The sequence below is a fragment of the Rhineura floridana genome, chromosome 2 (genome assembly GCF_030035675.1).
Source record: "Rhineura floridana isolate rRhiFlo1 chromosome 2, rRhiFlo1.hap2, whole genome shotgun sequence".
In the NCBI taxonomy this organism is placed as follows: Eukaryota; Metazoa; Chordata; class Lepidosauria; order Squamata; family Rhineuridae; genus Rhineura; species Rhineura floridana.
Window position 1 is genome coordinate 22180456 of NC_084481.1, and position 27829 is coordinate 22208284.

Here is a 27829-nt window from a genome sequence, read left to right on the forward strand (position 1 = left end):
GTAGCTCACTGGTGTACCAAGGTGCAGACCGGGCTCCACAATGCCGGAGAGGGCGCCTCACTGTTCCACAGTGTGAGAAGGGCTTCAACAGGGTCACCTGCTCTATCTACTGGGAACTCCCCCAGGGCATTCAAGAATCCAGTGGATTCCACAAGGCTCTGGGGGTGGACCATCTTAATCTGTCCACCACCCCTGCAGGGAAGGATTGGAGCCATAAGTCTGAACTTCACCAGGAAGTGATCTGACCATGCCAATGGGGCAACATCCACCCCCCCATCTCCAGATCACCCCTTCTTCCATCTGGAGCAAAAACCAAGTTGAGGTTGTGTCCTGCCCTATGCGTCAGGCCAGTGACAACTTGAGACAACCCATGGTTGTCATTGAGGCCATGAAGTCCCGAGCCGGAACACTAGAGGCAGCCTCAGCATGGATATTGAAATCACCCAGGACTATTGTTCTGGGCTCCTCCAATGCCACAGCCGAGACAGCCTCTGCCAGCTCAGTCAGAGAGGCTTCTGGGCAGCAGGGTGGGCGATACACCAGCAGCAACCCTAGTTTACTGTTTCCTCGGCCCGACCCCAGGTGCAGGCCTTCACAGCCAGCTCCAAGACAGAGTGGTTTCCTGGTGACAGAGATGGAAGTTCTGTAGACCACAGCAACTCCTCCCACCCTTCCCTGCAGCCTGTGCTGGTGCTGCAGCGAGTATCCAGGTGGGCAAAGTTGGGTCAGATCAACTGCTCCCAGCTCACCCACCCATGTCTCGGTAATGCACACCAAATCGGCACCTTCATCCACAATGAAGTCATGGATGAGAGTGGTCTTATTGTGTACCGATCTAGCGTTAAACAACAACACACACAGGTCAGTGGGCACAGCGGAGGAGAAACGCAGAACCCATCCATTAGAGGAGCGGCGGCAAGGAACAAGGCACAGATAGCCTTGCCCTCATCTTGTACGGTAATTCACCACATCCCCATGGCTATATTTCCCTCTACCCATGATCACTGAAATTGAGGTGGCATCACCCATGTTTCTCTGTGCTACGACTCCTCCTAAACAGCTGATATGGACCCAACACAAGCCCACCAACAAAGCCTGCCATAGCCAATTATCCCAGAGGCCTCTGCGAGGATTGGGAACAGTCATACCCATTCAAAGTTTTCACACAGGGCCCATCTACTCCCCCTCCTGTCTCACACCCAGGGAGGGCCAGCCTTCTGCCAGTTACAGACTCTCACTCTGAAGGCATCTGGCAACTTTCTCCTACCATTCAGTTCACTGCACAGGCTCTCACCCTGTGCAGGAACTACAGATGCACCACACGCCCTCCCCACCACCAATCTCCTCTAGATTGGTTTAACAGAAAACTAAAACAAACAAAAAAGGAGGGATATAGAAGGGGTAGTGCCCGCACCCTCAGGATTCCCTAAGGGGCTCCCCAAGGGCAGCTGGAGTTTTATGCCTCCTGACCCAGCCAGGAGCAGATGATGCAAGAGGCTGCAAGATTAACTGCAGCCTCTCTCTGGAGCCAGGGCCAGGCAGGGGGTCCCAGTCCTTGCAGCACTTACCAGGGACTTCAGCTGTCTTGAGAGAGAGCACCCCAAAGGAGCAAGGAGCAAGGAGCAAGCACCCAGATGCTCAGATACTCACTCCCAGGGCAGGTCTTCTTCAGTCCCCTAGTGCTGCTGCTGAAATAACTGATCTTGTGAACAATACTTGGAGATATATGTTAAGATTTTGGATGGCTACAATGCTTTTTTAAAATATATATATATGAGTTTTCTTTTAATGTTCTTTCTCCTTTTGGGCCACAGACCGGATTTTATTATGTATGATCCAGTGAGGCATTTGCTGCCTTCTTGGTTTGCAGAGTCATCCCATACAGATTGCTAAAAACACTTGCATCACCCTGCATTGCTATTATTCCTGTTAAGTCCTGGCTGCCAACCAGGCTGGAATCAGGTGTGTATGTGTGTCTGTGTGTGTGAGAGAGAGATGAGGGATTGTTGACAAAGTGATACCCAGAAAGGGGGAGGAGGAATGCATGTGTCAGAAAGCAAACAGCACATGGGAACAGAACTGTAGCCAATAGCCAGGTGCTGCCACCTCCTGCTGCTCCAAGCTTAGAAATAAGCAACTACCCCTATTACTGCTCTTCGACAGACCAAGATTTAGTAATTCTCACTCTGTAGAGGTGAGTAACTCTACCCCCTCCGCACTTTACAGTTTGAAAGGGTGTACACAGGGATCCGTGCAACTCTTGAGAGTTGAGCGTGCATATCTTAGGACAGCAAGTTTCTCTGATTGAGTGACAGCAGCAACAGGGACAAGGGGAGGTGGCAGAGGTGAGGAGAGAATCTTATTTCCCAAGCATGGCAAATAAACGCAGCACTAGGGAGGCTTAAGCTACATGATAAGCAATGCGGGGATAGTACTGAACAGTATGGGCTTGAAGGAAAGGGTGATGATTATTTTTCAGCAGGGGTAGGAGTAAGGTTAGGAGGTGCAATGGACTGAGGAGTCAGGACAGGGTTTTACGAAGGGACAGAGTTCATGTAATCCTGTAATCCTGGGGTACAGAGTGAGATAACCGTGGTTGAGAAAGGGGCAAAAGGATTGACAGGCAAGAAGTACAGGGCAGCATTTGGGGAGTGATGAATGTTAACTGTTTCGACTGTATGATGTAATATGAAAATATGGGATTGTTTACTCTCAAAGTAGCCAAGGTATTGGACTTTTATCTCCCTCCTCGTATTCTCCTGAATGACTGGGAAAATGCTTTGTCTTGCAAACTTAAGATCTCTCCTCATAAAATAGTCCATAATGGGGGAACATCTTCAAATGAATTCTGTGGCTGTAATGGAAGAGGAGGAGCAATGCCAGAGATGTGTGACTACATGTAACCTGTGTGGTGATTTGTTCAGATGCATTAGTTGGGCAAACCTAATGTGGGTGTACAGCAGCTAGCATAATTGTTGTCTAGTAATGCAAGGCCTAGAGTAGAAGGGGGGGATACATTCAGCTATTAAATGCCACAGATGTGTATTTATCAACAGGCCAGCAGTTTATTGGTCCAGAAAGAATTTGTTTGTTAAACCATTTGATAGGAGAATACAAAGCCAAATGTGTGTGTTTTCACTGTTGGTGTGCATATATACTTGCAGTAGTGAGGCATGGCTAATGTTCTGAAGGATCAAAAGGTCATGCTATAATTTTTAAACAATTCCACAGATCTCCTTCCTTGTCCTTTTTGTACCAACTTGCAGAGCTACTCCTGTGGAATTTTTTGTTGAGATCATTTATGTTTGAAAGAAGAAGCTGCTCTCTTATGGGAGAAACACACTGGATGTGCTGAGAGACACCAAGTCCTTAGGTTACCAGAACGTTTGAAATCAAAAGTTAGAAACCTGGTATAGAATCATAGTAGCATTTGTGCATGGCCTATGTTTGGAAGAAAGGATCAACTACTAAGTGAAAACTCACACAAGATCAAATTCCCTTCCTGGAGATGATGGGTGTATTAAGATGGCTAGGTGGAGAAGATGTGTGGGATATCAAACAATGTGGAAGCAAGCAGCAATTCAAGTATATCTGTGCTGTTCCAAGGCTTTGGTGCTGCTGTGAGTTAGGCCTAAATCAGCCAGGACTTAGATATATTATAGTCATAGCATTTCTTCTGCAGTATGTGGATGTGCTTGTGAGCAACCTGAAGCTCACAAGATCTGTGCATAACATTGTATGCTTTCAAATTTGGATTATTTGCCCCCTAGTTTTGCTCTTAGACATGCATGGAAGGAAGAAAGAGTAAGGCGGGGTGAGGTGAGATGTCATGATAAATATGACAGGATAATAATATTCAAAGTCTTTCCTTTCTCTTGTCTAGAGCTAGATGGTTCATAACTCGCAATGGATGAAACAGAGTTTCAGGATTCCAGAAATAGGAATGGGTGTAATTTGGAGGGGAGGGATAACAAGAGAAATAAATCTGCCGTCCGCTTCACTTTCAGACTCTGGTTAGTACCCTAAACATAATCTCAAATTCTTTCCAATCGAATTGCCACACCTCTTCGCCAAGCGAGGTTACTCCATGTGTAGGGAGCGTGAGTTTGTCGCGCCCGCCCACTCCCTTTGCCTTAACTCTCGCGTTGCCCTTTGGCAATAGGGGCGCGTCCGGTGAGTGAGAAGGGAGCTGCGTGTGCGGAACGTGCTGCTCAGACTTTGAAGGCCGCTGTATATGTGTTTGTGAAGACAGACATGGAGCCCGACTCCTCGGTTAGTATGAGATCCCCGCGGAGATCAAGGGACAATCCCGAGGTCGCAATGTAAAACAGGCCGCCGATGGCGGGGATTGGCCCACGGGAGGTTTCTGAGGAAAACGGGGCGCTAGGCCTGAGAGCCTCAAATTAATTAACACTGGGAGGCAGGGGCAGTTGTGGCGCTGAAAAAGTCATCAGCCGAATTTTATCGGGAGGTTCTTTTTTAAAAAATGCCATTGGGTGGGTGAGCCTGAGAAGAGGGCGTGAAATATCTTCAGAAGCCGACGTGGTGACCTCGACAGCATTTTCCCGCCAAAACCGGCGAGAGACCAGTAACGCTCTTGATCCGTCCTCCTCCCCCTTTTGACATCACGAGCGAGGCGTTAACCCCGCCCTCTCCCGTTAGCACGACTCGCTGCCCTTTCTCCACCCTCCTAAGCTCTCTGCTCTTCACCCCACCCCCGGCCTTTCTACCGCGAGCTGCAGCTCCTGCAAAAGGGTGGTTGCTAAGTTAAACGGCGCTTCTTTGCTCGCGACCCCTAACGGCAGCGAAGGGCAGTTGAGGTGGGGGTGGGAAGAGGTTCTGTCCAACAATAGCTGCAGCAAAGCCAGGGAAAAGTCAGTATGAGCGCGCATATTTTCCTCCTGTAAGTGCTTCCTCCCTCCCTTTTCTTTCCTCCCCCCTCCCCCCACTTTAATACAGGGCACTTTTGGACGTCGTTTTGTAGTCATTTGTTGTTTCGGTCTCTCTTCATCCCTTTTCCATCTTTGTAGAAAGAGATAATGAAGTCCACGGGTGGCATCCACTTATACTAAATCGGGTCACGAAGAATGCATGTATAGGAGATTTTGCAGCGCCAAGTTGGTGACTGTTTATACCTGGCATGGAGGTTCGAATCCGCAATTGCGATATGAATATAAAAACGGGAGAGGAAGCAATTGTGGATTTGTTTGTTAATGCTAAACAGAACGACAAAGTTGCTGTCTACGAGATGCACTCAGTGCTTCTGCGCACATTTGGCATCTCTTGTGCTGTTGTGTGAATATTGATCGTATGCAATTAAGAAACAAGGGTATCGAACATGAGTAGTAACTAATATCAGTTTTATGTTCAAACCACAGATGCAGGAAATACAAGAAATACTCTTTCCCCTGTCTAGAAGTACACATTGAGTGTATCCTGTATAATAAACCACAATATCTATTATTTAATTATGTTTGTTTTTTGAATATCATACACTTACATTTTTAGTATGCAGAAATTATTAACCTGATCTTAAAAATTAAGTAATCAGTTGGCATAATATTATCAGACACTTTTATAAAACAGAAGGGCATGATCTTTAAAAAGTTAAGTACATTTTAAGTCCCATCTCTCGCTTTACTGTCTCTGATTGAAATAAATGGAACTTAAAAAGTGCAATAATGACTGGGTGTGTCCTGATACATTTTAGTTTTTTGTTTGATTTATACTTTAAGTCATGTGTTCAAGCCCTTTTGTGTAACATTAAGAGCTAGGAACTTTTGTTTGTTTTCAATCATTTATATACTGCTTTTCAGACATAGAATCTCCCAATGAGAGTGTTTGTGGGGGCAGGGGAATACAAAAATACAAAATCGAACAAATATTTATACAATATAGCAAATAAGATTGCAGTAAACTAAACATTCTGAAAAGTCTGAGTAATTTAATAGCTAAAGACCTTCACTTGGTTTGAGAAGATAACTGAAACTGCGCCAGGTGATCTTCCATGAGGAGACAGTTCACAAGATGGGGTGCCACAACAGAAAAGGCCCTTTCTTGGCTCAATCCTCCCAACTCCCCTCTTCTCAGTTGGTGCAGGGATCTACAGAAGGGCTTCTGATGGGGATATGGATCTTAACAGCCGGGCAGGTTTAGATGGAAAGAGGCAGTACTTGACCCCTACCAAGGGTGGATTTCCATGTGTATTGAATACGCTGAAAACTGTCTTTTGTTTTCTTGGTACCCCTTCTGTGCACAGAGGTGCACATCCAAAAGAGTCATTTTGGATAACATATGCCATCAAAAAGTGCCTCGGTATCCTGAGGTATTTTATAAAGAATGTCTCCATTCCCAGAGGTCCTGATATTTTGGCTAGCTAGAGGGATGAGGGATTTTGTCTGTGTTACTTCACTGACCTGAATGCAGTATCAGGCCAGTTCCTTCCTCAGAACTCATCTGCTCCAAGCTCAAGTGAAGGGCAGCAGTATGTTGCACTGCTCTTTGAGTATGCTCAGAATGCTTCTCAACCGGTGGGATAATCCCCCACGCTTTTCTCCAGCGTCAAGCTTTTGAATAGGCATGGGCTTGTGACATGCGCCATGTCAAGCAAAGTTGTAGATCTCTTTTTCTTTATACATGTGGGAACTGGCATATGTGTTTAGTGCATTCAGTAGATATGGACATCCATCTTGGGTTTTCTCACCAGTAAAATTTACTAGGACCAAAGCTAACTTTTTAAGTAAATATTCAGATAAAGATCACAAATGTTTCATGTTTCATGGTTTTAAGGTTGCATATAGTTTAATTGTATTTTAATTGTATGGTTTTGTATGCTTTTAAACTACATGTAGTTTTATTTGTAAGCCACCCTGAGTTCCAGTTTGGAAAAAGGGCGGGGTAAAAATAAAGTTTCTTTCGTTCATTCATTCAAATGATTGGGCGGGGGGGGAGAGAAATCCACATTCCGCTGACAGGACTGATAATTATACAGCCAGGAGAGTGGCTGTATACTATAGTCAGCGTGGATTTTTCACATTCCGCAATGTTGAATTGAAAGTACCCACCATGCCATTCTGATGCTTCCCATAAGCTCATTTCAGAACAAAACCTTACAAAACCTATAGTTCTGAACTCAGTAACACTTGCTTAACAACCCGCTCAATTTTCATGGCGATACACAAAACAGAGAGAATAGAGAGTTCAAAGTAAAAAGAGAGGGGGAAAACCCAGAGCCCTTTTGGACTTTTTTCTGTCAGAGTTCTCATAATCTGTTGAAATTCATTAAAAATCAGCCATGTTCACAGAGTACCTGTAATCCTAATACTGACCTTGCCCCATACTCTGACCTTCATCTACTGCAGTTTAAAAGTTAAAAAAAATGTCTGGTTGATTTTTAATTAATTTAAGAAATTTTGGCTGGGAGCCTATGATAATGTGGGGCATGCTCAGTAAGAACCAACTGTCAAGAGTTCTAAAGCCAGACTCACAGCTGCTGGGCTTGCCTAATCAGGGGGCCACACCCACACCATACTTTGATTTCATGAGAGACAGTCATGGCTTCCCTCAGAGAATCCTGGGAAGTGTCGTTTGTGAAGGGTGCTGAGAGGAGACTCCTGTTTCACTGAGAGAGCTCCAGCGGCCATACTGGTTTAACAGTCAGCAGCTCTGACTGAAGGTCTGTGAGGGGAATAGGGCGTCTCCTAGCAACTTTCAGCACTTCCCAGGATTCTTTGAGAGAAGCCATGGCTGTCCAAAGTGAAGTAAAGACCTGGTGTGGATGTGGCCAGGGAAAGCTTTGGTTTAAATTTGGGTGGGAGGCTACATGTGCCTGCTGTAGAATAAAAAGGTGGGGGAAAGCCTGAAAAAGAATGATACTGTTCAGAATGTTTTCCTTTTGGAAAGGAAAGGGGCTCTGCCCAGTGCTCACCCACCCAATCTCCTACCCTCCTTGCCCCTCCCCCGGGTCAGTGTTGGACTACAACCTGGGAGACCAGAGTTCAAATCCCCACACAGCCATGAAGCTCACTGGGTGACCTTGGGCCAGTCACTGCCTCTCAGCCTCAGAGGAAGGCAATGGTAAAACCACTTCTGAATACCGTTTACCATGAAAACCCTATTCATAGATTCACCATATGCAAATGATCAAACCCACCCACCCTTCTCCTCCCTCTTTCCCTCCCCTTTCTTTGTCCCTCCCTCCCCCATCCCCTTCCAATCCCCTCCTTTCCCCTCCTCCCCATGGTCAGTTTTACCTATCTTAAGCATGATTGCATGGGAGAAAATACCATTGAACTCTATAAGGATGCAAATGATCTAACCTGCATTTCCCTCCCCCTTCCTTTGCCCCTTTCCAAACCACTCTCCCTCCCTCTCCTCCCCCTCCTCCCCCATGGTCAGTTTTACCTATCCTAACCATGATTGCATAGGAGTAAATCCCATTGAGCTCAATAAGCATGCAAATGATCAGACCTGCCTTTCCCCTCCTTCCCCTCTCCTCTCCCTTCTTCCTCCCCTCCCTTCCTTCTTCCTCCTCCCCTGCCCACTTCGGCCTTCCCTCTTCCCCCCCCTGGTCAGTTTTACCTATCCTAAGCATGATTGCATGGGAGTAAATCCCACTGAACTCAATAAACATTGTCATCAAACTTACACAGGATCCCATTTCTTACCTCCCAGATTAAAAAGCAGAGAAATTCACTAATAGGCAAAAAACAGAACATACCTATAGCCCACAGCTATTTCTATCGAACTTTAAAAAGCAGGGAAATTGGACAGCTATAGTGCATGTACCAGGGGAGCAGGAGACCTGACCTCCTCTCTGAGATATTGTACTGCCCTACAAATTCATCAAAGCACAAGCACAATTTGGGTTGGTCTTTCACAGTCCAATCTGCTTGGAAGAATTTGGTAACATGTGCCTCTGAGCATATGGTGAGTGGTAGAAATATTTGTGGCTATAGGTACGTTCTTAAACTGCAAGGTTTTTTGCCTGTTAGTGAATATTTTGTTAATGCTAGGAACAGACTGGGGCCCAAATAACATGTTACAGACACTGTTTTGAAAAAGGAAAAGCTGCTTCTGAGTGAAACTTAACATCTCCCTGCCCTCTGTTTCCTTTCCCCAAGTTGCCTGCTGTAGCTTTTCCCCCAGGAGGGTTTCCTATGCATGTTTGAAGAAATTGCCAGGGTTCAAATGCATGTAGTTGAGACCTTGATATGTATGTTCAGCATAACGGATATAAGGAAGCAGGGAGGTACTGGAACATTGATCCATATCTTCTGCCAATTTTAGGATATACTATAATGAAAACTAATCTGATGACTTCTGCTTACTCTTTATAATTTATTTATTTTACATTTATTAGTTGCTTTTCTTCATAAAAATGAACCCAAAGTGACATACAGTAACAAGATTAAAACCAATATAAAACTAACAAATAACAAGTTTAAAAAACACAATACATGGCTAAAATGGAGGTCAAATAACATACCAGTGTTCTAGAACTATGAAGCGATCATTATAATTCATAGTAGTTATCCACTACAGTTCTTTGATGCACAGTATTCAAACAGATTCTCACCACCACTACTTGCAGCAATTAAGCTTGAAAACCACCTCCCATTTGAGTCAATGAGAGGCTATTTTCAGGTCTAATTACCTCACCAGAGGTGCGTGCATGTTAAGAGTGGATTTGAGTGTAAAGGGGCTTCCTGTCTACAAAGCCTCTGAACCCCCCTCTCTGTGGCAATTAGACTTGAAAATAGATTCAAGATTATTTGCTAGATGGGTCAGGTGAGACAGGAGGAAGCCATGTGAGTTGCATATGACATGCAGACAGGCCCATAGCTTGGGTGGTGGTGCCAGGGGGGCCTGTCCCCTGTTTTTTTAGAAAAAAATTCAGTTATTATAGAAAAAATCCCCCCTTTTTTGTGGTGTCCCCCTTGAACGTTTAGGCTGGCTATGAGCCTGCATGCAGGTTGGAGTTTCCACACCCGTGTTAGAGGAGGAGACATTTAATGCGGTACCCTGGTCTCAGACTGCTTTGGCTTTAAATGCCATAGCCAACACATCGTATTGAGCCTAGATACAACAGGTAACAGTGGAACTGATTTCAAAATTTGTTTAATATGGTCCATCCTGCTGCTGCTCCAAAACAAAACTTGGTCACAGCATTATAAACCAAGCTATCTTTAAGGGACACTCCACATAAAGCATTACAAATTATTGCAATTCAAATTATTTTATGATTTTCTGCTGTATTCACATAAAATTATTAATATTCTATGTACTCATAATTGTAATAATTTCAGAATATTTTTTAAAATATCCACTCCTTCAAGTTTTGATGTGGTATCATGAAGTAAAGTTTTGAAGAGAGTTTTATAAAGATAGAAGCTTGTGAATTCCTATTGGCTAAAGTCCTGTAAAAAACATAATTGTGCAGTGCCATCCCAGCAATGTAGAATGGGTTGAGCCCAATAGATTGAGATCCTTTACAGTACTAGCTTGTTGGGAGTATGAAAACATATCATAAGCTGTCTTTCAAGTTCATACAACACTCCTAAAGGTAAAGCAGATATTATGAGAATTCTGAAAGTAGATATTTAAAACCTTCTTTTAAAAATGGGTGTGGAATAAGAACTTGGTTTATGGTAGAAAACAATTTACTGATCACTTTAAAGCCACAATATTACTGTGCCCCAGATTGCAAGTCACAGTAAACCAGAGTTGATGGTTTCCTGTGAATGTGTCGGCATGATCATGCATACTGTGCCTCTCTTCTCACCACTAGAATAGAAAAAATAGAATAACATTACATCTGAACCAGGGATTATGGTTTGTTTCACTCTAAACAAACCATTATCTGTAGGTTTGCTGATTGTGATTTGTTTGAATGAAACAAACCAAAATCCCTGGTTCAGATATAATGCTAAGCCAGGAATCATGGTTCAGATATAATGCTAAGCCAGGAATCATGATTTGTTTTTCTCCTGTGCTACTGGGGAGGAGTGAAGCCCACACATTCGTGGTAAACCATTAACTGTGGTTTACCATGACTTGCAAAAACATGGCAAGCAATATTAATTTGAGAAGTAGTTTAGATGGTGGCCTAACAGGAAGTGGTTAATGATAGAAATAGTCCTGTTAAGTTATGTAATTATGGCATTCTTTCCTTGTTTGAACTGTGATGAAGATGAAGAAAGCTTGTCTGGGCTCATTTGGGAGAAAGAGTGGGATATTAAATAATAAAATAATACATTGTTGAATCAGTTACAACATATTGGGGTGTTATCAGGAGATCTTTGATGGTCACTTTTCTAAATACCTTTGTAACACACAAAATCCATACCACAATGGAGCTATGTATACCCATGCAGTGTCTGCATGCATAATAAAAGATGCCAGGTTCTATCTCAGCATCTCCAGATAGGGCTTGGAGAAGACCCTGTGTGAAACCCGGCAGAAAGTAGATAGAAAGGACATCCAATTTTTTTGTGTTATATTTTGCTTACTTGCATCTTTCTTCTAGATATAACTTACTTAAAATAATGTTCCACACTGCCTCGTTTGAAATTCCGTCTTTTCTACACTTCCTTATATTATTTTGTATTTTTAAATTAAAACAGCTCTTTGTGTTCAGAGTAAAGTACTCATTACTTTGCGCTTATATCTCCCAATCTGTCTTCTAATTGTTGTTATGCAGATAGTAAAGATGCGATAGGAATTTATTCCTGTTGCATTTTTTAACATCATCACAGCTAAATACAGTTGTAATATACAAGGACCAGATTGTAGAGTCTTAAATTACCTTTATTGGAATAATATTGCTTTGCAGTACATTAAGAAGTTATGCTATGGGATACAGCATTAGTATTTAGAGCTTCAGTTTTAAAACTGAAAATATTGCCGTTTTTCTCTTAATATACATAGTAAAAGATGTCCTTGTTGAGTAACACTAGAAGAAAGGGCATGAATTTGCTTATTATCAGATCTCCTTCCTTTTACATATCCAGGCTTTGAGCTCTAAGTTATTGGGGGGGAAGCACCACCCAGGTAAAATAAAGAAATATACCCTGAGGTTTTCTAGTTTATGATTAATTTTATATGGTCTGTACTGATGATTTGATATTTAAAATTATAATTTTAAACCTGAAAATATTCCAGAAAAAAATCACAATTGTTCCATGGAAAATTTTCCCTCCAATATCCTCAGAAAGAGTCTCATTCTTTTTTTCTAAAGCTGTAGATTTTTAAAATGTGGAATAATACCTGTTCACAAAAAAAAGACCAGAAATCGTGCTGAGGAAATACAAAGTTTTTTTAAAAAAAATCATAATTGTCTCTCAATTGTAACTCATTTTAATAAGCTTTAATCTCACAATTGACTAATCAGTGTATTTTTTTTGTATTTAATAGCATCTTTTCAAAACTGATTTTTTTTTTCAACAGACTCAGGAAGGACCTTGTCGTGGTTCTGTTGCTCATAGCACAATATGCTATGCTAACGCTTCCTGTGCATTCTTAGATGTACTACACTATGAACAATTATGACAAGACTGTAGTAGTTTTCTGGAAAAGAATTTGAAGCCTGAAATTTATAGGCTGACTATTAGGGACACTGAGATAAAATACTTGTTTTTGTTGTTCGTGCCTTCAGACTGGAGCATTAAGAGTCTATATGTTTTGACTGTTGAGAGGTTTGTATTTGGAAATGCTTAAAAGTTAGGTACAGTGAAATATTTCTTCAGCTCTTCATATTTTTTGATGGGTACACATTATGATCCTTATTGGCATGTATGGATGTATACATACATACACAAATAGCATACTCGCTGTTTAATAATAGATCCTTATAAAATACCACCATCAGCAGACATGAGGGAAGTACAAAAATCTTGCAGATTTTTTTTTAGAAATTGACCAAAATAGTCAATGAGAACTGAGCATGCTCAGTGGGCACGTCATGCTTAATGGCTGTTGAGGGAGATGGAATGGAGTGTCCTGGAAGAGGATATGGCAGGATGTCTGAAACCCTGAACAGGAGCACTCCACATTGCAATATTTTCTTGTAGATTCCACTTGTTTCAGTCAGTTTCAAACCAGTTGTTTCAAGGCTTCACATCTATGACTTTTACAACAGAATTCTGTCCAGGTTTCATACGCCATTCCTGAGCTTGGTTAATTTGAATTTTCTTCAGAGTAATTCAGACTTCCTACGTAGCATTTCTGCAGAATCAAACTAGATCTCTATTAATTTGATCACTGATTTCTTTCTCCACAATTCCATTTTTACGTAGTGGGAATATTTTGTACAAATGTTTTGAAGTCTATAATTTCAGCTGTGTGGATTAAAGACTGATTTTAAACTAGAAAGTGTTTTGTACAGCATAATTGTGGAATTTTTCCTGTGCATATTCCAACCTTTCCTAGTTAGTGTTACCAGTGATGCAGTATGGTCTGCTAGTTAGTACTTGTTTCAATCCCTAATTTATCAATTTATGGTGGAGTAGCTTTAATTATAGTTCCACTGGTATGAATGTAATGCTGACTAGGGAAGGAAAATTGTCTTGTGGGAAGGAAAGGGAAGAGTGTAATTCACAGTGTGTCCTGATCACCATGGTTTGGCAATCAGATTACAACTGAACTGGATCCTTTGCCTGGATCCAAACGTTTCCTTCCTTGGTTGGGAGAAAGTCCTTTCAGAGGAAGACTTTCCATCAGAGAGTGAGATATTGTACATACAGAAGTGGAATTTTTCTTATTTAGAGGAATTAAGCTATTTAAGAAATAATTAGACCAAGTATAACAAACAATAGGAAAGAATAATTTGAATGGTTTTTCTAAAACTGGATCAGAATAGGTTGTGGACATAAACAGTTAGCATAGGGTAGAGAAACTTGATTTTGCAGCACCACATTGCCAATTTTAAATTGTCTAGCAGGCAGCACCTAAAGCATGCAAATAGCTGCTTGCTTGTTCTGCTAAAAGTTATTTAAATATTGAGAAGCAGTGTTTTAAAAAGACCACTTAGACTGCAAACTTGTGCACATTTAGCTGTGAGTAAATCCTGTTTAATTCAGTGCGGCTTAATTTTGAGTATATACAGTATTGCACTGTTAATCAGATGTAAAGTCTCTTTGCACACACATACATTCCCAGCCTCATAAACACATCTCACAAAAGTCCCCATCTCGTCGGGCATAATTGCTTGTCCATATTTGAGCATTGTTTAGTTGTTAACTCCCTTTTTCCTTATCCAGATTAGACCAGAGTAGTCTGCACCTGCGCATATTTGAATTTGTATATGAGAAACAATTTTGATCTTTCCTGTTCATTCCAGTAGGCATTTCCTTTTGTGTTTGCCCCCACCTTCTAATTTGTTGGTTTGATTATGCCAATTAAGTACTGACAGGCCATGCATGCAGATAGTTGCACACACACCTTGTTTTTTAAAAATGTCCCTGCCCAGGATGTCCCTATGCACATGCTACCACTTCCATTCTGGAGCATGCTAGAAATAGGAGCACAGCCAGAAGAGAAATGAAAGCAATTGTAAATTCTCAGCACACATTGTTTAGATAGTAGAAATTAAATACGCAAATTAAATAGGAATGTAAGCAACTGCAAACACACAGTAAACTCTGGTGTAAACAAGCCCTAAGACTAGTCATATGCACACTTATCTGGGAGTAAGTCTGTAGGAGTAACACTGGGTTTTCCTAAATAAACATGCATAAGATTGCACTGTTAATGGCATGGAGGAGGAGACCCTCTTCCCTTCTCCAGGTAATGTAAACAGAAGCACTGTGGATGGGGGAGACATTTCAATTAAGTTTCACACCTCTCTGATTTTTATGATACAGTTCTCCAACCAAATAATGTGTACAAAATTGCGTATGTTAGAGGAAAGTGTGCTAAAAATGCATATATTAATGAAAATAAAACATAATTATTATTAGGGGAAATTGCTTGCAAAAATGTATTTATTTATTGTATTTATATACTGCCCCATAGCCGAAGCTCTCTGGGCGGTTTACAATAACTAAAAACATTAAAAACAAATATACAAATTTTAAAAAAATCTTTTAAAAACAATTTAAAACACATGCTAAAATGCTTGGGAGAAGAGGAAAGTCTTGACCTGGCCCCAAAAAGATAACAGTGTGGGCACCAGGCACACCTTGCCAGGCAGATCATTCCATAATTTGGGGGCCTCCACAGAGAGAGCCCTCTCCCTTGTTGCCATCCTCTGAGCTTCCCTCGGAGTAGGCACCCGAAGGAGGGCCTTTGATGTTGAGCGTAGTGTATGGGTGGGTTCGTATTGGGAGAGGTGTTCCATCAGGTATTGTGGTCCCAAGCCGTGTAAGGCTTTATAGGTTAAAACCATCACCTTGAATCAACCAGCACCTTGTATTGAAAGAAATGTGCACTAAAATGCTGATGAATTTTCATGAGGACTTAAAATTTATTTACAAAATAGATTTAGAAATGTGGAGAAACTTTAGGTTGGAAGAATAAGAAACAGAGAAACCCAACATTGACAGATTGATCTACCCCTTAATATGAAAAGGAGACAGCTTCCATCTGCCATTTTCTTCAGAATAATTTGAATGGGGAAGTGTTAATGTCTGAAACTGACTTTGGGTCTGATCAGTGGGGCTTTTGGCTTTTTTCCATAAGCCAGATTCTCAAACCAACTTATTATTTATTAAATTTGTTAATTGCTTGTTACACAAAAGATCTCCAAGTGACTTGCAACATATTTTAACATAAGCATATGCAAAATTGTATTATAATATGAACATATTCACACAAAAATACACTGTCTTAGTGTTAGAAACCCTGTTGATTCAGGTCTGTTCATGTCCTTTAGAAAGTCATGCCTGGTTGTCACACACCACAGAGATTGCACTGAGTCAAATTAATAAATGTGAGGGACCAGATTAAAACTGAGTGCCAACTACAAATGACATTAAATGTGTCTCTAAATTGTGTGACTTGCTTTGGAATGCAAATAATCATCTAAAAATGATTAGCATTGGGAGGAGAGCTTTTATTGGTGCCTATGGGATCTTGCCTCCCAATGCAAATAGGACCTTCAGTGGGAGGATTTTCATCAGTACCACAGCAGGGCAGAGGGGTCAGACTTGTGCCCTGCAGTCCTGATTCTGGTAGGACCTCCTTGCAGCTGGTATTTACATTTCTAAAAATATTCATGTGACTTTGAGCAGTTAGCCCAAAGAGTGCACTTGGAGTTTCTCACAACTGAGTGTGTGTAACAATCTTACTTAATTGTGATACTACTTTTTAAACTCCTAGAACTGTACGTCATTAGATATGACAAGGAGTAGGAACTGACAATTTGGAGCCTGTAAGAAGTCATTGGTGTTGGGGAGCAATAGTATGGGACTGCTAAGCTCTGGGGCTAGGTGAGTAGCTTCTGATCCCCTAACCCAGAACTTCAGCAGCATGTTGCTATAGTGCAGTTGCTTTCTGATACTGATTGACAAGGTTCAGGACTAGGTTTCCTATGCTGTATGGAAGACAATATGTAGGGTGGGGATTGAGGTTGAAGGATGTATCTCTCACCAGTCCTCTTTTTACTCTCCATTCCAGGATACCTTAAAGCTGTGAGAGGCTCTGCCTCATTCACAGCTGAAAGAGTCCTTGGTCAGCGGCAAGTAATTGGGATTGCCAGAAGTGCTTTTCTTTAGTTCGTAATAATTCATGACTCTTAGCTTTAAAGGGATTAGAGTCCATAAAAGCTCACAGGCTTGACTTGCTTCCTCCAACCCTAACCCCTCTCTAGGATACTATAAGCTGTTACGGGCATGATCAACTGAGGTTCCGCCTCTCTTATTTCCCCTTTTTTTTCTGCACCTGATGCCCGAAATATTGTCTCCTGGTGGTCAGTGAGCATGCTCAGTCCTTGTTCAGTTGTTTTAATTGTTTCTCTCCTCCCCATCCCCAGCCTTTAATTTACAAACACCTATTTTTCTGCACCCCTTCCTTGGCTGTGGGTAGCTCTGTTTCACTGCTCCAGTGATACGCATGGGACCAAGTTTGCATAAGATAACATGATAATGATAGTCTTACTGCAAGAGCTTTGTGCTTTACATATTTTAGTGTGATCTTAATATATATTGTATATGCCTTTTTTTTTTAATGAACTGTGTTCCTTTGCATTGGGATGGGCTATTAAAATTTCCAAACCATGCATGAATTTTGAGGGGGGATTTGGAAAGATTTCAGCTTTTAAAAAAAAGTTTATAACTAAAATAAGAAAACATTGTATCGTAATTAAAAATAATAAGTAACATTAAATATTTGCCATCATTCCCTTGATGCTCCCAGAATAGATTTATCACTATTTCTAAACATAACTAGGCATAACAATAAAGGAGAAGGTAGTGTTCACTTGGTTGGAACGATTGGTTTGGAATTAACTTTCAAGCAAATACTCAATAAACTAACTAAATATATATTTAGGATTCACCCGGCAATTAGTAGTATATGTGGCGTCCTGAATTGAAGATAAGAATTGTGAAACTGCGGGTAGTTCAGTACTTCAGAAATTAAATAATAGATTTGTCATTTTAGCAATTCATATCATTTTTGTGTTGAAAATATATGTTAACAAGACTATGTTCTCTTAAACAGCAAACCACAAATCAGATGCAAACTGATTCCTTGTCTCCATCTCCTAACACTGTGTCACCAGTGCCTTTAAACAACCCTACAAGTGCTCCAAGATTTGGAACAGTCATTCCTAATCGCATCTTTGTTGGAGGAATTGATTTTAAGGTATTTTTTTGTGATCTTGATATCTTAATAATAGGGTAAAAATATTTTGACCTGTCTTAATAGAGTTGTTTATATCATGTGTTTAATAATTTATATGTGTATAAGGTATAACTATGTAGAAAATAGGTTGTTAATTTTATGTAATTACTGGAATAGGAATAGCAGTACCCCCCATAAGAATTTCAAGATACATTCACCATCCAATGAACACATTTTGGATTTGTTCATCTCACTGGTCTCTAGTAAACAGGTAATTAATTGAGAAGCAAAGGAGCAGATATATATATACATATATATATACATATATATATCTGCTTAGCTGTAGTAGAGCCTAGGCTGTACCTAGCCAAAATCCCCCTCCAATGCTGGCTCTCAAGTTAGTTCTGATGGGCAAGAACTGTTACTAGTATTTTTTAAATTTGGGATACCTTTCAAGGCCAGCAGCATTCAAATTAGTATTTTAAAAATTACATTTCCTAAGTATACAACAGAATAAATAGTAAACATTTTTGAATGAGTTGTATACCCACCTGTGCATTTAGAGGCATACTAAAGTCTGGAAGACAGATGGAGCCTGCATAGAATTCTTTATCTCTGTGGCTACCAAGCTAGTGCTTCAGTACAACACTTTGCAAGTGGAGTTCCTCTCACAAAAAGGGCCCTTCGAGTGCCTGCCAACAAAAGTAGGGAAGCTGATCTTTGCTGATTCCTCCTCTCCCCTGTATCCTCTGTGAAACCATCCAGAACAGCATAGGAGGTGGTTACAGCAGGGAGGGGAATTAGTAAAAATCGCTCCCTTTCTATGAAGCAGGAACCTCTGTTGAACCAAAGGCCTGTCGTGAGTGGAAGGACTCCTTCTGTGAACAAAATGCCATCTTTGGATCTACTCCAACATGCCATGCTTCATTTTTAACAAGTCCATAGTGACTACATCTTAAATACTTGATTTCTTTGATGAACTTTTTTTTACCTAATTCACTCATACAGGTACAAATGACTGATTGATCCATAAGTTCTGTTTCTTTTCTAATACTACTGCCAATTATTCCATAGTAAGTCTCAACCTTGCATGTGGAGTGGATATATTTTGTAAAAGATTATTTCATCAGGCAGTTTATGCAAACTCAGTTCACATGCACATACAGTACATGCATGTATTTGTCATTTGTGGCCTGTTTGAAGGGGAAACCACCAGCATGTATAAAACGTCCCTGGCTGGTTGTCAGGATATTTTTCGTACTTGCCAGAGGCAACCATGCAAATGGCTATTCATCATCATGTCACAAGGTACATGTGGGATTTTGTTAGAAGGTGTACACACATAAGAAATATCATTCATGTAAGAAACTCCATGTTTAAAGATGAAAAGCATTGATTTTGAAGCTGGCTGTAGGAGACCATAAAGCTGCGTATGGTATGCAGTGTGGTATTGTGTTTTTATGATGATTATGATTTGTAGTCTTAAATTCTAAATCTAGATTGCACTTTATAGATACCAGACAAAATGCCTGTCAGAATGGTAGATCCTAGGAACTGGCTGTGTGACCTATGCACATTAAGCAAATGGTCTATGCTAGATGAACACTTTCTCACTTGAAATTGTAAAATAACTCTAGCTTCAATCTACATGCTTGCTTGGGTGCAAGTATTTCTCACTCAGTAGGGTGTGCCTGTGAAGGAGACCATGAAAGATTGGAGTCTGTAAGAAAGACTAAGAAAGCTTGCAGAATTTGAAAATGCTACATGTATAATTCAGTTAGTGGAATAGTTAGTGAAGAATGATGCAATCAATTTAATATGATTTTACAAATAAAACTTCCCATGAAGGAAATAAAACAACTAATACTTTTATCTGTAGAAGTGTAATCATTGTAATGGTTTGATGATGCAATAATTGCCTTTTTATTTTACTAGACTAACGAAAATGACCTAAGGAAGTTTTTTTCCCAGTATGGCTGCGTAAAAGAAGTAAAAATAGTAAATGACAGAGCTGGAGTATCAAAAGGGTTAGTAGAATAAAGCATTCATCAAGTGGAAATAATACTACTTAGCTCAATATATGCAGGAAAACGTCCTTATTACATAATTAACAAGACATGTTAGCACCTTAAAACTTCAGTCCATGCACACTTCACTGGGAATAAATCTCATAAACTCGGTGAGGCTTACTTCTGGGTAGTTTACGTGTATAGGATTTTGCTTTAATTAAAAATCAACATTTTTTTCCTACAGTGGCAGAGGATATCATCATCTTGGCTGCTTCTCCCACTCATTCCAGAAGGCAGAACTATTCATTTATAGTCATTTATGGCCTGAAAAGAAAGTACCAACTCTTTCAGAGTTATAAAAATGTCCTGTCTAGACAATTAGCATATATCCGTTTAGGCTGTATCAACAAAAGGGAAGGTGGCATGACATGTTCTCACAGTCTAGAGTCTTTAAGTTGACTAGCTCACAGCCACAGTCTTCCCTCCTAATTGAAGTACTGGGGGGCTCTGTTTGTCGCCCACACATACACCGGCTCCACTTGGATTCTCTGTAGAACACTTCTACATACAGTAGGGCCCTGCTTCTCAGCGCCCCGCTTTTTGGCATTCCGCTAATACGGCGCCAGTGGGGCGATCAGCTGGACCAGGGGCTGGAGCTCCCTGTGCTCCAGCTGATCTCACCGGAGCAGAGGAAGATCAGCTGGAGTGCACTTCAGCTGATTCCTCCTCGGGGGCAATCAGACCCCCGTGCTACAGCTGATCCTGCCGGAGGAGGAGAAGATCAGCTGGAGCGCACTACAGTTGATCTCCTCCGGCGTGATCCACAGGTTAAGTTCCAGACCCCGCGCTACAGCTTTTCAGCGGTTTTCGCTTTTCGGCGGGGTGTGGAACCTAACCTGCCCTATGAGTGGGGGCCTACTGTAGTACTCAAAGCAATTTGTTTTTATTCTCATCAAATAAATAGTTCTCTTTTTATGTGATAGTAGAGCAGGTGTTCACTTTACACATATCAAGCAGCAGTTCAGAAAGTTTGCAGATACAATGTATGCTAAGTAAAATAATGTAAGCTGTTTTATTTAGGTATGGTTTCATCACATTTGAAACTCAGGAAGACGCACAGAAAATCTTACAAGAGGTAAAAATCATTTTTCATATGTATAGAAAGGTGCTAGTAATACCAACTAACTTTTGCTTATAAGTATATTACCAGTGGGGACCTTCGAAAAATGTTGCAGCGTTTTATTTATTTCTTATTTTCTTTCAATTTATAATCTCAATCTTCTCCAACTGATCCCAGGGTGGTTTGTACAAAAAACAGTAAAAAACATTAAATACAAAATACATAACAGATAAGCCTTAACAAATACAAATAAACAGCAAGTATCAAAATAACTACTGGCATATTAACTCAGCCCCTAACCAAAGGCCTGGGCAGAGAGGTACGTTTTCAACCACTGTTGAAAGGTAAATAGTGTTGGTGCCAGATGCACTTCAAAGGGGGGGGATGATTCCAAAGGCAGGGAGCCACCACTGAGAAGGCCTCATCTTGCCCCACTGCCCTATTTATTTTACTTGGGGATGAGACTGTGAAAAAGGCCTCCACTGATTATCTTAATACATGGGGAGATCAATACAGTTACAGGTGTTCCTTTATTTGACAGCCACATTTTGCATTAATTGCAGCTTTCTTTGAAAGGAGCCCCATATACAGCACATTACAATAATCCACATTATAATAATCCCATCCACAGCATGGGTTACTGAAGCAATGTAATCTCTGTCCAGGAGCATCCAGAGCTGGTGATATTTATTTTATTTATTTATTAAATTTATAAGGATAGGCACTCCTTGCCACTGATGCCTCTTTGGCTCCAGTGTCAAAACTGGATGTAGAATTAAGATTGTCCCCAACTACACACCTGCTCTTTCAAGGGGAGTACAACTCTTTACAGAATAGATCATCTACCCAGTTTCCGGACCCAAAAACCTCAAACCCACAGCACCTCTATCTTGTTGAGATTCAGCTTTAGTTTGTTGGCCCACATTCAGCCAGTTAATTCCTCCAAGTAATAGTCTAGCTTTGAACCACATCAGCTGCTTCAATTGATATAGTGTTAGGTGGGAATTTTCTGGAGTATGGAATAGAAAAGGTGTCCTCGTTTCTCTTCCCCCCCCCTCCTGAAACCTTCCAGGAGAGAGAGAGTATTTTAACCTTATGGCATATATTATAAGTTGTTAGAGGCTGAAGCCGATCAATTCTCCATCCCTTACTAATTTTCCTTTTTTCTGCAACTAACTCGTGTAGGCAATAGAGCATGTTCAGTTCTCATTGGACTATTTTCTTTTAACTGACAAACAGATATATTTCTGTATACTTGAGTACCCCAAGTATGCAAAACATCTGCCTTTTCTGTGTAGCCTCATAGGCACGAAATCACCAAGCTCAGTATTGGAAGGAAGTATAGATAGTAAAAATGCATCTTCAGTGCAGTGCCTCTTCCTGAGGTATTGTTCTATAAATATTTACCTATATAAATATATCAAGTCATGTGTTTTGAATCAGTGCTACTTTTCCCTTTAGGAATTGTTTATATGCATTTTTATTTTGGGGAGTACCTGTATAGTCTGTCAGTCCTTTGTGAATGCATTAGCCGAGTATCTTGTACATCTGTGTTACATTACATAAGAGACCATCACCTTACATCTTAACTGCTACAGATAATTCCTTTTCATTTATGACTTAGAGGTGATTTATATGAGATGCTGGGCATGTGAAAAGCACTTAACAGTAATTTAGCACAAAACAAAGGATTAAGTTCACAAGACATTTCCGTTAAGATTTGAGTGAACTCAAGGTATCTGAAAAACTTGTAGAATTGTTATTCTGTTGAGACATTTATTATTTGAATATTTTTTTTAAAATAAAAGTAAATGGAAATAATTATATGTATTTTCTTTGGTTTGGTTTAGGCTGAAAAACTAAATTATAAGGATAAGAAACTGAATATTGGTCCAGCAATAAGAAAACAGCAAGTAGGGATTCCTCGTATGTATTTGCTTGCTTACTTCCCCCTCTCCCCATTTTTGTGGAAATGATAGGTGTGATGGAAAAATCTGCCAGTGCTGCAAATAATGATTTAGGTTACAATCCTATACACTTACCTGGGAGTAAGTTCCTTTGAACTCAAGAGAACTGACTTCTGAGTAGATGTGCTGATATGCTGATAGTGTCCCATTTGCCTGTTAGATTCTCTAAGATGTACTAAGATTCTCTTAACAAGATGAGCTAGTATATTTCAGGCTCATGATAGTAGAAGGCATCTGGCCCAGCTGAGGCACATGCCTTTTGATGATTATACAGAATTACTACTTTTTGTCACGTTAGTCAGTTTTATAAAGCAATTCCTATTATTTTTTAAATGTGAGGTATATGACATCATGGTTTAACGTTTAAAACGTTAGGGTATATGATGTTAATTCAAGTTGCAGTGAGTTGAATTTTTCTGTTAACACATTTTGCAACTTAGAGAGAAATCCTGACGCTCAGATCGGGTGACTGACGGTGATTAGGATGGGATGGAGGTGCCTCTCTCATCAAAGGGAGGAGCTGTGTTGGTGTGGGACTTGTCAGCTCCAGAGCCCACAGTTACATCTGTGGAAAGTTCTGCAAGCATAGAACTTTGGCCCTGAAGTGGGACATTTTGGAGATGGCTTTCAATCTGCTTGATCCAGGATTAATCCTGGAACCTGTTCCCATCCAGCCCAGTTAGAATTGGTATCCCCATAATTAATAAATTATATTGACATAGATGGTGATGCAGATCCTAAGAATGTGTGAGACATGTTCTACTCACAGAATGGGGTTTTCCTGCCATTTTCTCCCCATTGCAGTTGTCTGCATCCTTCAAAAAGACACTCCTGAGAGTCAGTGTCATACCCCCATATCATTTGTGTACTATGGGAAGTTGCAGCTGCCTAGAAATTTGCAGAAGACCAAGAACCCTCTGTGTTCAAGTAGAAGTGTTTTCTGCTGTGTTAGGGCCAAGGATCAAATCCCATATTTATTTGAATTTTCCCTAACTGAAAAAAAACCCTCATTATTCTGATAGAATACTAAATGCCTATACATTTTTTCATTTTATTACTGCTTATTTTAGGATCCAGTATAATGCCAGCAGCTGGAACAATGTACTTGACTACTTCAACTGGATATCCTTATACATATCATAATGGTGTTGCTTACTTTCATACGCCTGAAGTTACTTCTGTTCCACAGCCATGGCCTGTACGTTCATTTCTTATGTTCTGGAACAATGCTGGTATAGCTGATCTGATGTGCTAATACCTGTTTGACCTTTGGCTTGCATTTTTGTTTTTAGTAAACTGTGAAAAGTAAAACTCCTAACAAAGTTTTTCAGTCTTGTCCTGACTAGCCATGAGAACAAATTTATATAGTATACAGTGTTGTCTCTCTAACTGCAACTTCGTTTCATACATCTGTTATAGAGAAGCATTTGTAACTGTTTAGTAACAACTTCTAGGAGAAAGGGCGGGATATAAATTTCATAAATAAAATAAATAAATGGAGTATTTCTCTTTAGTTTCTTTTATTTTACAGGATACAATAGATTCCCCTGAGTATAAAAAAAAGCAATTTAAGGAGTCAGTGGGAACAACAATGAAAAAGAATTTGAATGGGCAAGCAATGGCATATGCATGTAACACAGAATTGCAGCCTTTGTCTTCACCTGGGGGCCTCTACAACTTTAAATTTTTATTTTGAAAAAATCACAGAAATGTTCCCAATCTGATTCTCCATAGCTTTTTAAAAGGAAGCTTTATAAATCCAGGTACTAAGTAGATTCCTGTGCTCAGTTTTGGGCAGATTCATACAGATTTCACATTTGATGGAGTGTAGTTTATTATTCTTGTGGAAATCTTCAGTCCATTAGTGGATGGCACGATGGAGCATTCACCTGACGTCCCTCCAGCTAAGTTGCTGCTACGTACTAGGAGAGCTGAAGTCAGCTCAGTGGAAACGTGTCGGAGGAGCCAATCCAGTACTTCTGCTGGCATGTTTGCACCACTCTGACCTCTTCACCACCTCACCCCTCACCCTCTCTGTTCCACTATGCAGCAGCAACTCAGATGGAGGGAGGTTAGGGGAGCGGCACAGCTCCACCACACCAACTGCTATAGCTTCAGTCTGCATTGAAAGTATTGTGTGTGTTATATCCCGTTCCAAATTCACTTTTCAGCCCAAGACCAACTTAAGTAATTCATTCTTTTTGTGACAAGCTGACACTTCTAAAAAGGCAAATGTACTAAATTGTTATATAAAACATAGATTACTGAAACTCCAAGTAGAAGATCGCAAGAACTATATCAGTTGTGAATGTGTGCTTTTCTTAACAAAGGTTAGGGAAAAACATATTATTTCCTAATCATGTTGTTTGATAGCTGTTAGCGTGCATGAAGATACTTCATTCTCTCTTGGTGAAGAATTTGCAAAATCCTATGCCAAATCTACAAGGAATTGTTCAAAGATGTTTTAAAAAATAAGGAACAGTTTGTCAATCCTGATACTAACATTATTTAGAACAAGGTTATTTATAAATTATCTGACAGTTTTGCAGCACAATCCTAAGCATAATTATTCAGAAATAAGTAGAATAGAATTACAGCCTTGGTCTTAACTGACTAGTCTTAGTCTTACTGATTTCAAGACTGCATGTAAATACTATAGAATTTTACTGCCTTTTTCTAGATTTAGTCCCAATCCCTGTATTGACATGTGTTTGGATGTCATGCTAAATTATGGTTTGTCACATTCTGTTTGAGCCTAGTTTCTTACTAGGCTTGTACAGTCTCACTTCCCCTCTCCTCCCCCCAAATGACTTGCAGGGGGTGTTCAGAAGTTTTGTTTTCACCTTTCCTTAACCATGGCTTCTCATGTCATCTGGTACATCAAACTAGTTAACACTAAGGCTACATTTGTACATAATGCTAAACCACAGCCTAACATTGTTTGCACAAGCATGAAGAAGTGGCCATATGCCTCAGACTGTGCTCCCCTCTTCTCATCCCGTGTACCTTGGAGGTGGACCAGCAGAGTATAGCTTCCCTTTCCACAAAACCTGCTTTGTTGTCATAGGTGAACTAGAGATCAAGGTTTAAAACAAACCGATTATTTTAACAAGCCATGTTATGATAGATGGTTTGAAGTTGTCTTGTTATGAAGCTTAACAGAATTTGTTTTAAACCATGATGCTTGAGTCATACATAACAAGCCAGGTTTCATGGAAAGTGAATCGAAACTCTGCTGAAATATTCCCAGCTGTAGATGGGAGGGCAGTGTGTGCTCCTGCACATAGCGCTAATCCATGGTTTAGCATCATGTGTGATGTGGGCTTAATTATAACCATGGGTTATGAAGCTGACTTGTTAAAAATTACCATAGTTAATGTTAACCACACTTTTGTCCAGACAACATGGGAAGCAATAATTAACTGAATTAGAAGTGAAACATTTTGAATTTCTCTCAGTCTTGCAGCCATTGTTTCCTGATCGTTTAACCATGGTTAACATATCAGGAGTGCCATGCATGCTCACTTTCTCTATTTCCATACAAATTTCTTCTCTTTTCAGCATAACCCAAGGTGTTGCATAACTTCTTCCCAAAGATCAACATTAACCATGGTTGCTTTGAAGTTTGAAACAAACTTTAAGCTCTAATTTCAAACACTCGTTTTAAAGATGGTTCATATGTAATACTATACTGTGGTTAACTTGAAAAGTGCATGGAGGGGTAGTATGTGCAGGAGGATGAAAGGAAAAGACAGTAGAAGCATGGATGGGATGTCTGATCTGTTATTTAATGTAACTGACTTTTTATCTAGCGCTTTAGTAGAGTGCTTAAAATGTATTTCTTAGTAACATTTGAAAAATACTTGGGATAACTCAGTAAGATTCTAATTGCTGTTCTTTTTTTTAAAGTCACGTTCTATTTCCAGTTCTCCAGTGATGGTAGCTCAGCCTGTTTATCAACAACCTACATATCATTATCAGGTAAAAATTAAAAAAATATTTTGGCCATGTTATGGCAGCAGAGGGGAAATAGTACTTAGATTGGATTATGATAATAGTCATTATTAATCATTCTGCAGTCGTTCTACAATCATCTCAAGGTAATGCACAGTAAAAACAGTTAAAAACACAAAAAACAGTAGATACGTTTAAAACAAAACAAAATCTACACCCATGGCAGAGACCCATTCACTCAGCTGGAAAAGCCTGCCAGAACAAAAATGTCTTAAATTGTTTCTGGAAAGTGTAGATAGTTGGCTTCAGTTTATCTCGACAGGAATGCTATTATATGTTACTAAAGGAAAAAAATTACAAATGTGTCCACCTTGGCTTTTACTGTGTTTCACTTTGCTGAATTGCAATTAATATCTTCAGCATTTGTTTTACTTTACGAACTGCGTAAATACATGGATTTGGGTTTTTAGCATGCTGTTGTATTCAATTATCATAGGCTCCTACACAGTGTCTTCCAGGACAATGGCAATGGAGTATTCCGCAGGTAAATTATATTCACTCTCCATTATCTGTTCGTTTATTTGTTTATTATATCTATATTGTATCCTTCTTATAAGTAGTTCAAGTCATTATAAATGGTCCCATTCCTTCACTTCTATCCTTACAACAATTCTATAAGATGGGATTAGGGCTGAAAGATAGTGACTGGCCAGAATTAGTAACCTTTGTGGCTGGAATTTGTGGTAGGGATTTAAACATACTACACCATACAACCTCTTTTTATTGTTCACTGTTGGTTTGAAGACACATGGTATAAGCTTCATGATGCCACATGTTATAACTTGACCTCTCCTGGCAGATGTACAGGTGGCTTAGAAGAATTTGTGAAGACAATGTGTAAATTTTGCCTCAGCCCCACGTTCCGAGTAGGCCTTGATGGATCCAAACCTATGGAATAAAATGAGCTTTTTATATAGTAGAGGCATCCCACTAGCAGA

General features: G+C 40.2%; 1 protein-coding gene across 4 annotated transcripts in view; it reads left to right on the plus strand.

Moving 5' to 3' along the window:
- The first annotated feature begins 2111 nt into the window (after positions 1-2111).
- Positions 2112-27829, plus strand: part of BOLL (boule homolog, RNA binding protein) — a 43873-nt gene continuing 18155 nt past the window's right edge. For 2 of the 4 annotated variants that reach the window (XM_061612881.1, XM_061612884.1), the window contains exons 1-8: positions 4190-4272; positions 17659-17802; positions 19717-19808; positions 20871-20925; positions 22761-22836; positions 23948-24075; positions 26787-26858; positions 27328-27375. In XM_061612881.1, coding sequence (XP_061468865.1) covers positions 4255-4272; positions 17659-17802; positions 19717-19808; positions 20871-20925; positions 22761-22836; positions 23948-24075; positions 26787-26858; positions 27328-27375 — 633 coding nt within the window. In that variant the 5' untranslated portion in view covers positions 4190-4254. Of the gene's footprint in view, positions 2195-4189; positions 4273-10051; positions 10091-17658; positions 17803-19716; positions 19809-20870; positions 20926-22760; positions 22837-23947; positions 24076-26786; positions 26859-27327; positions 27376-27829 lie in introns of those variants that run through there. The other 2 variants (XM_061612882.1, XM_061612883.1) reach the window with 2 other exon arrangements.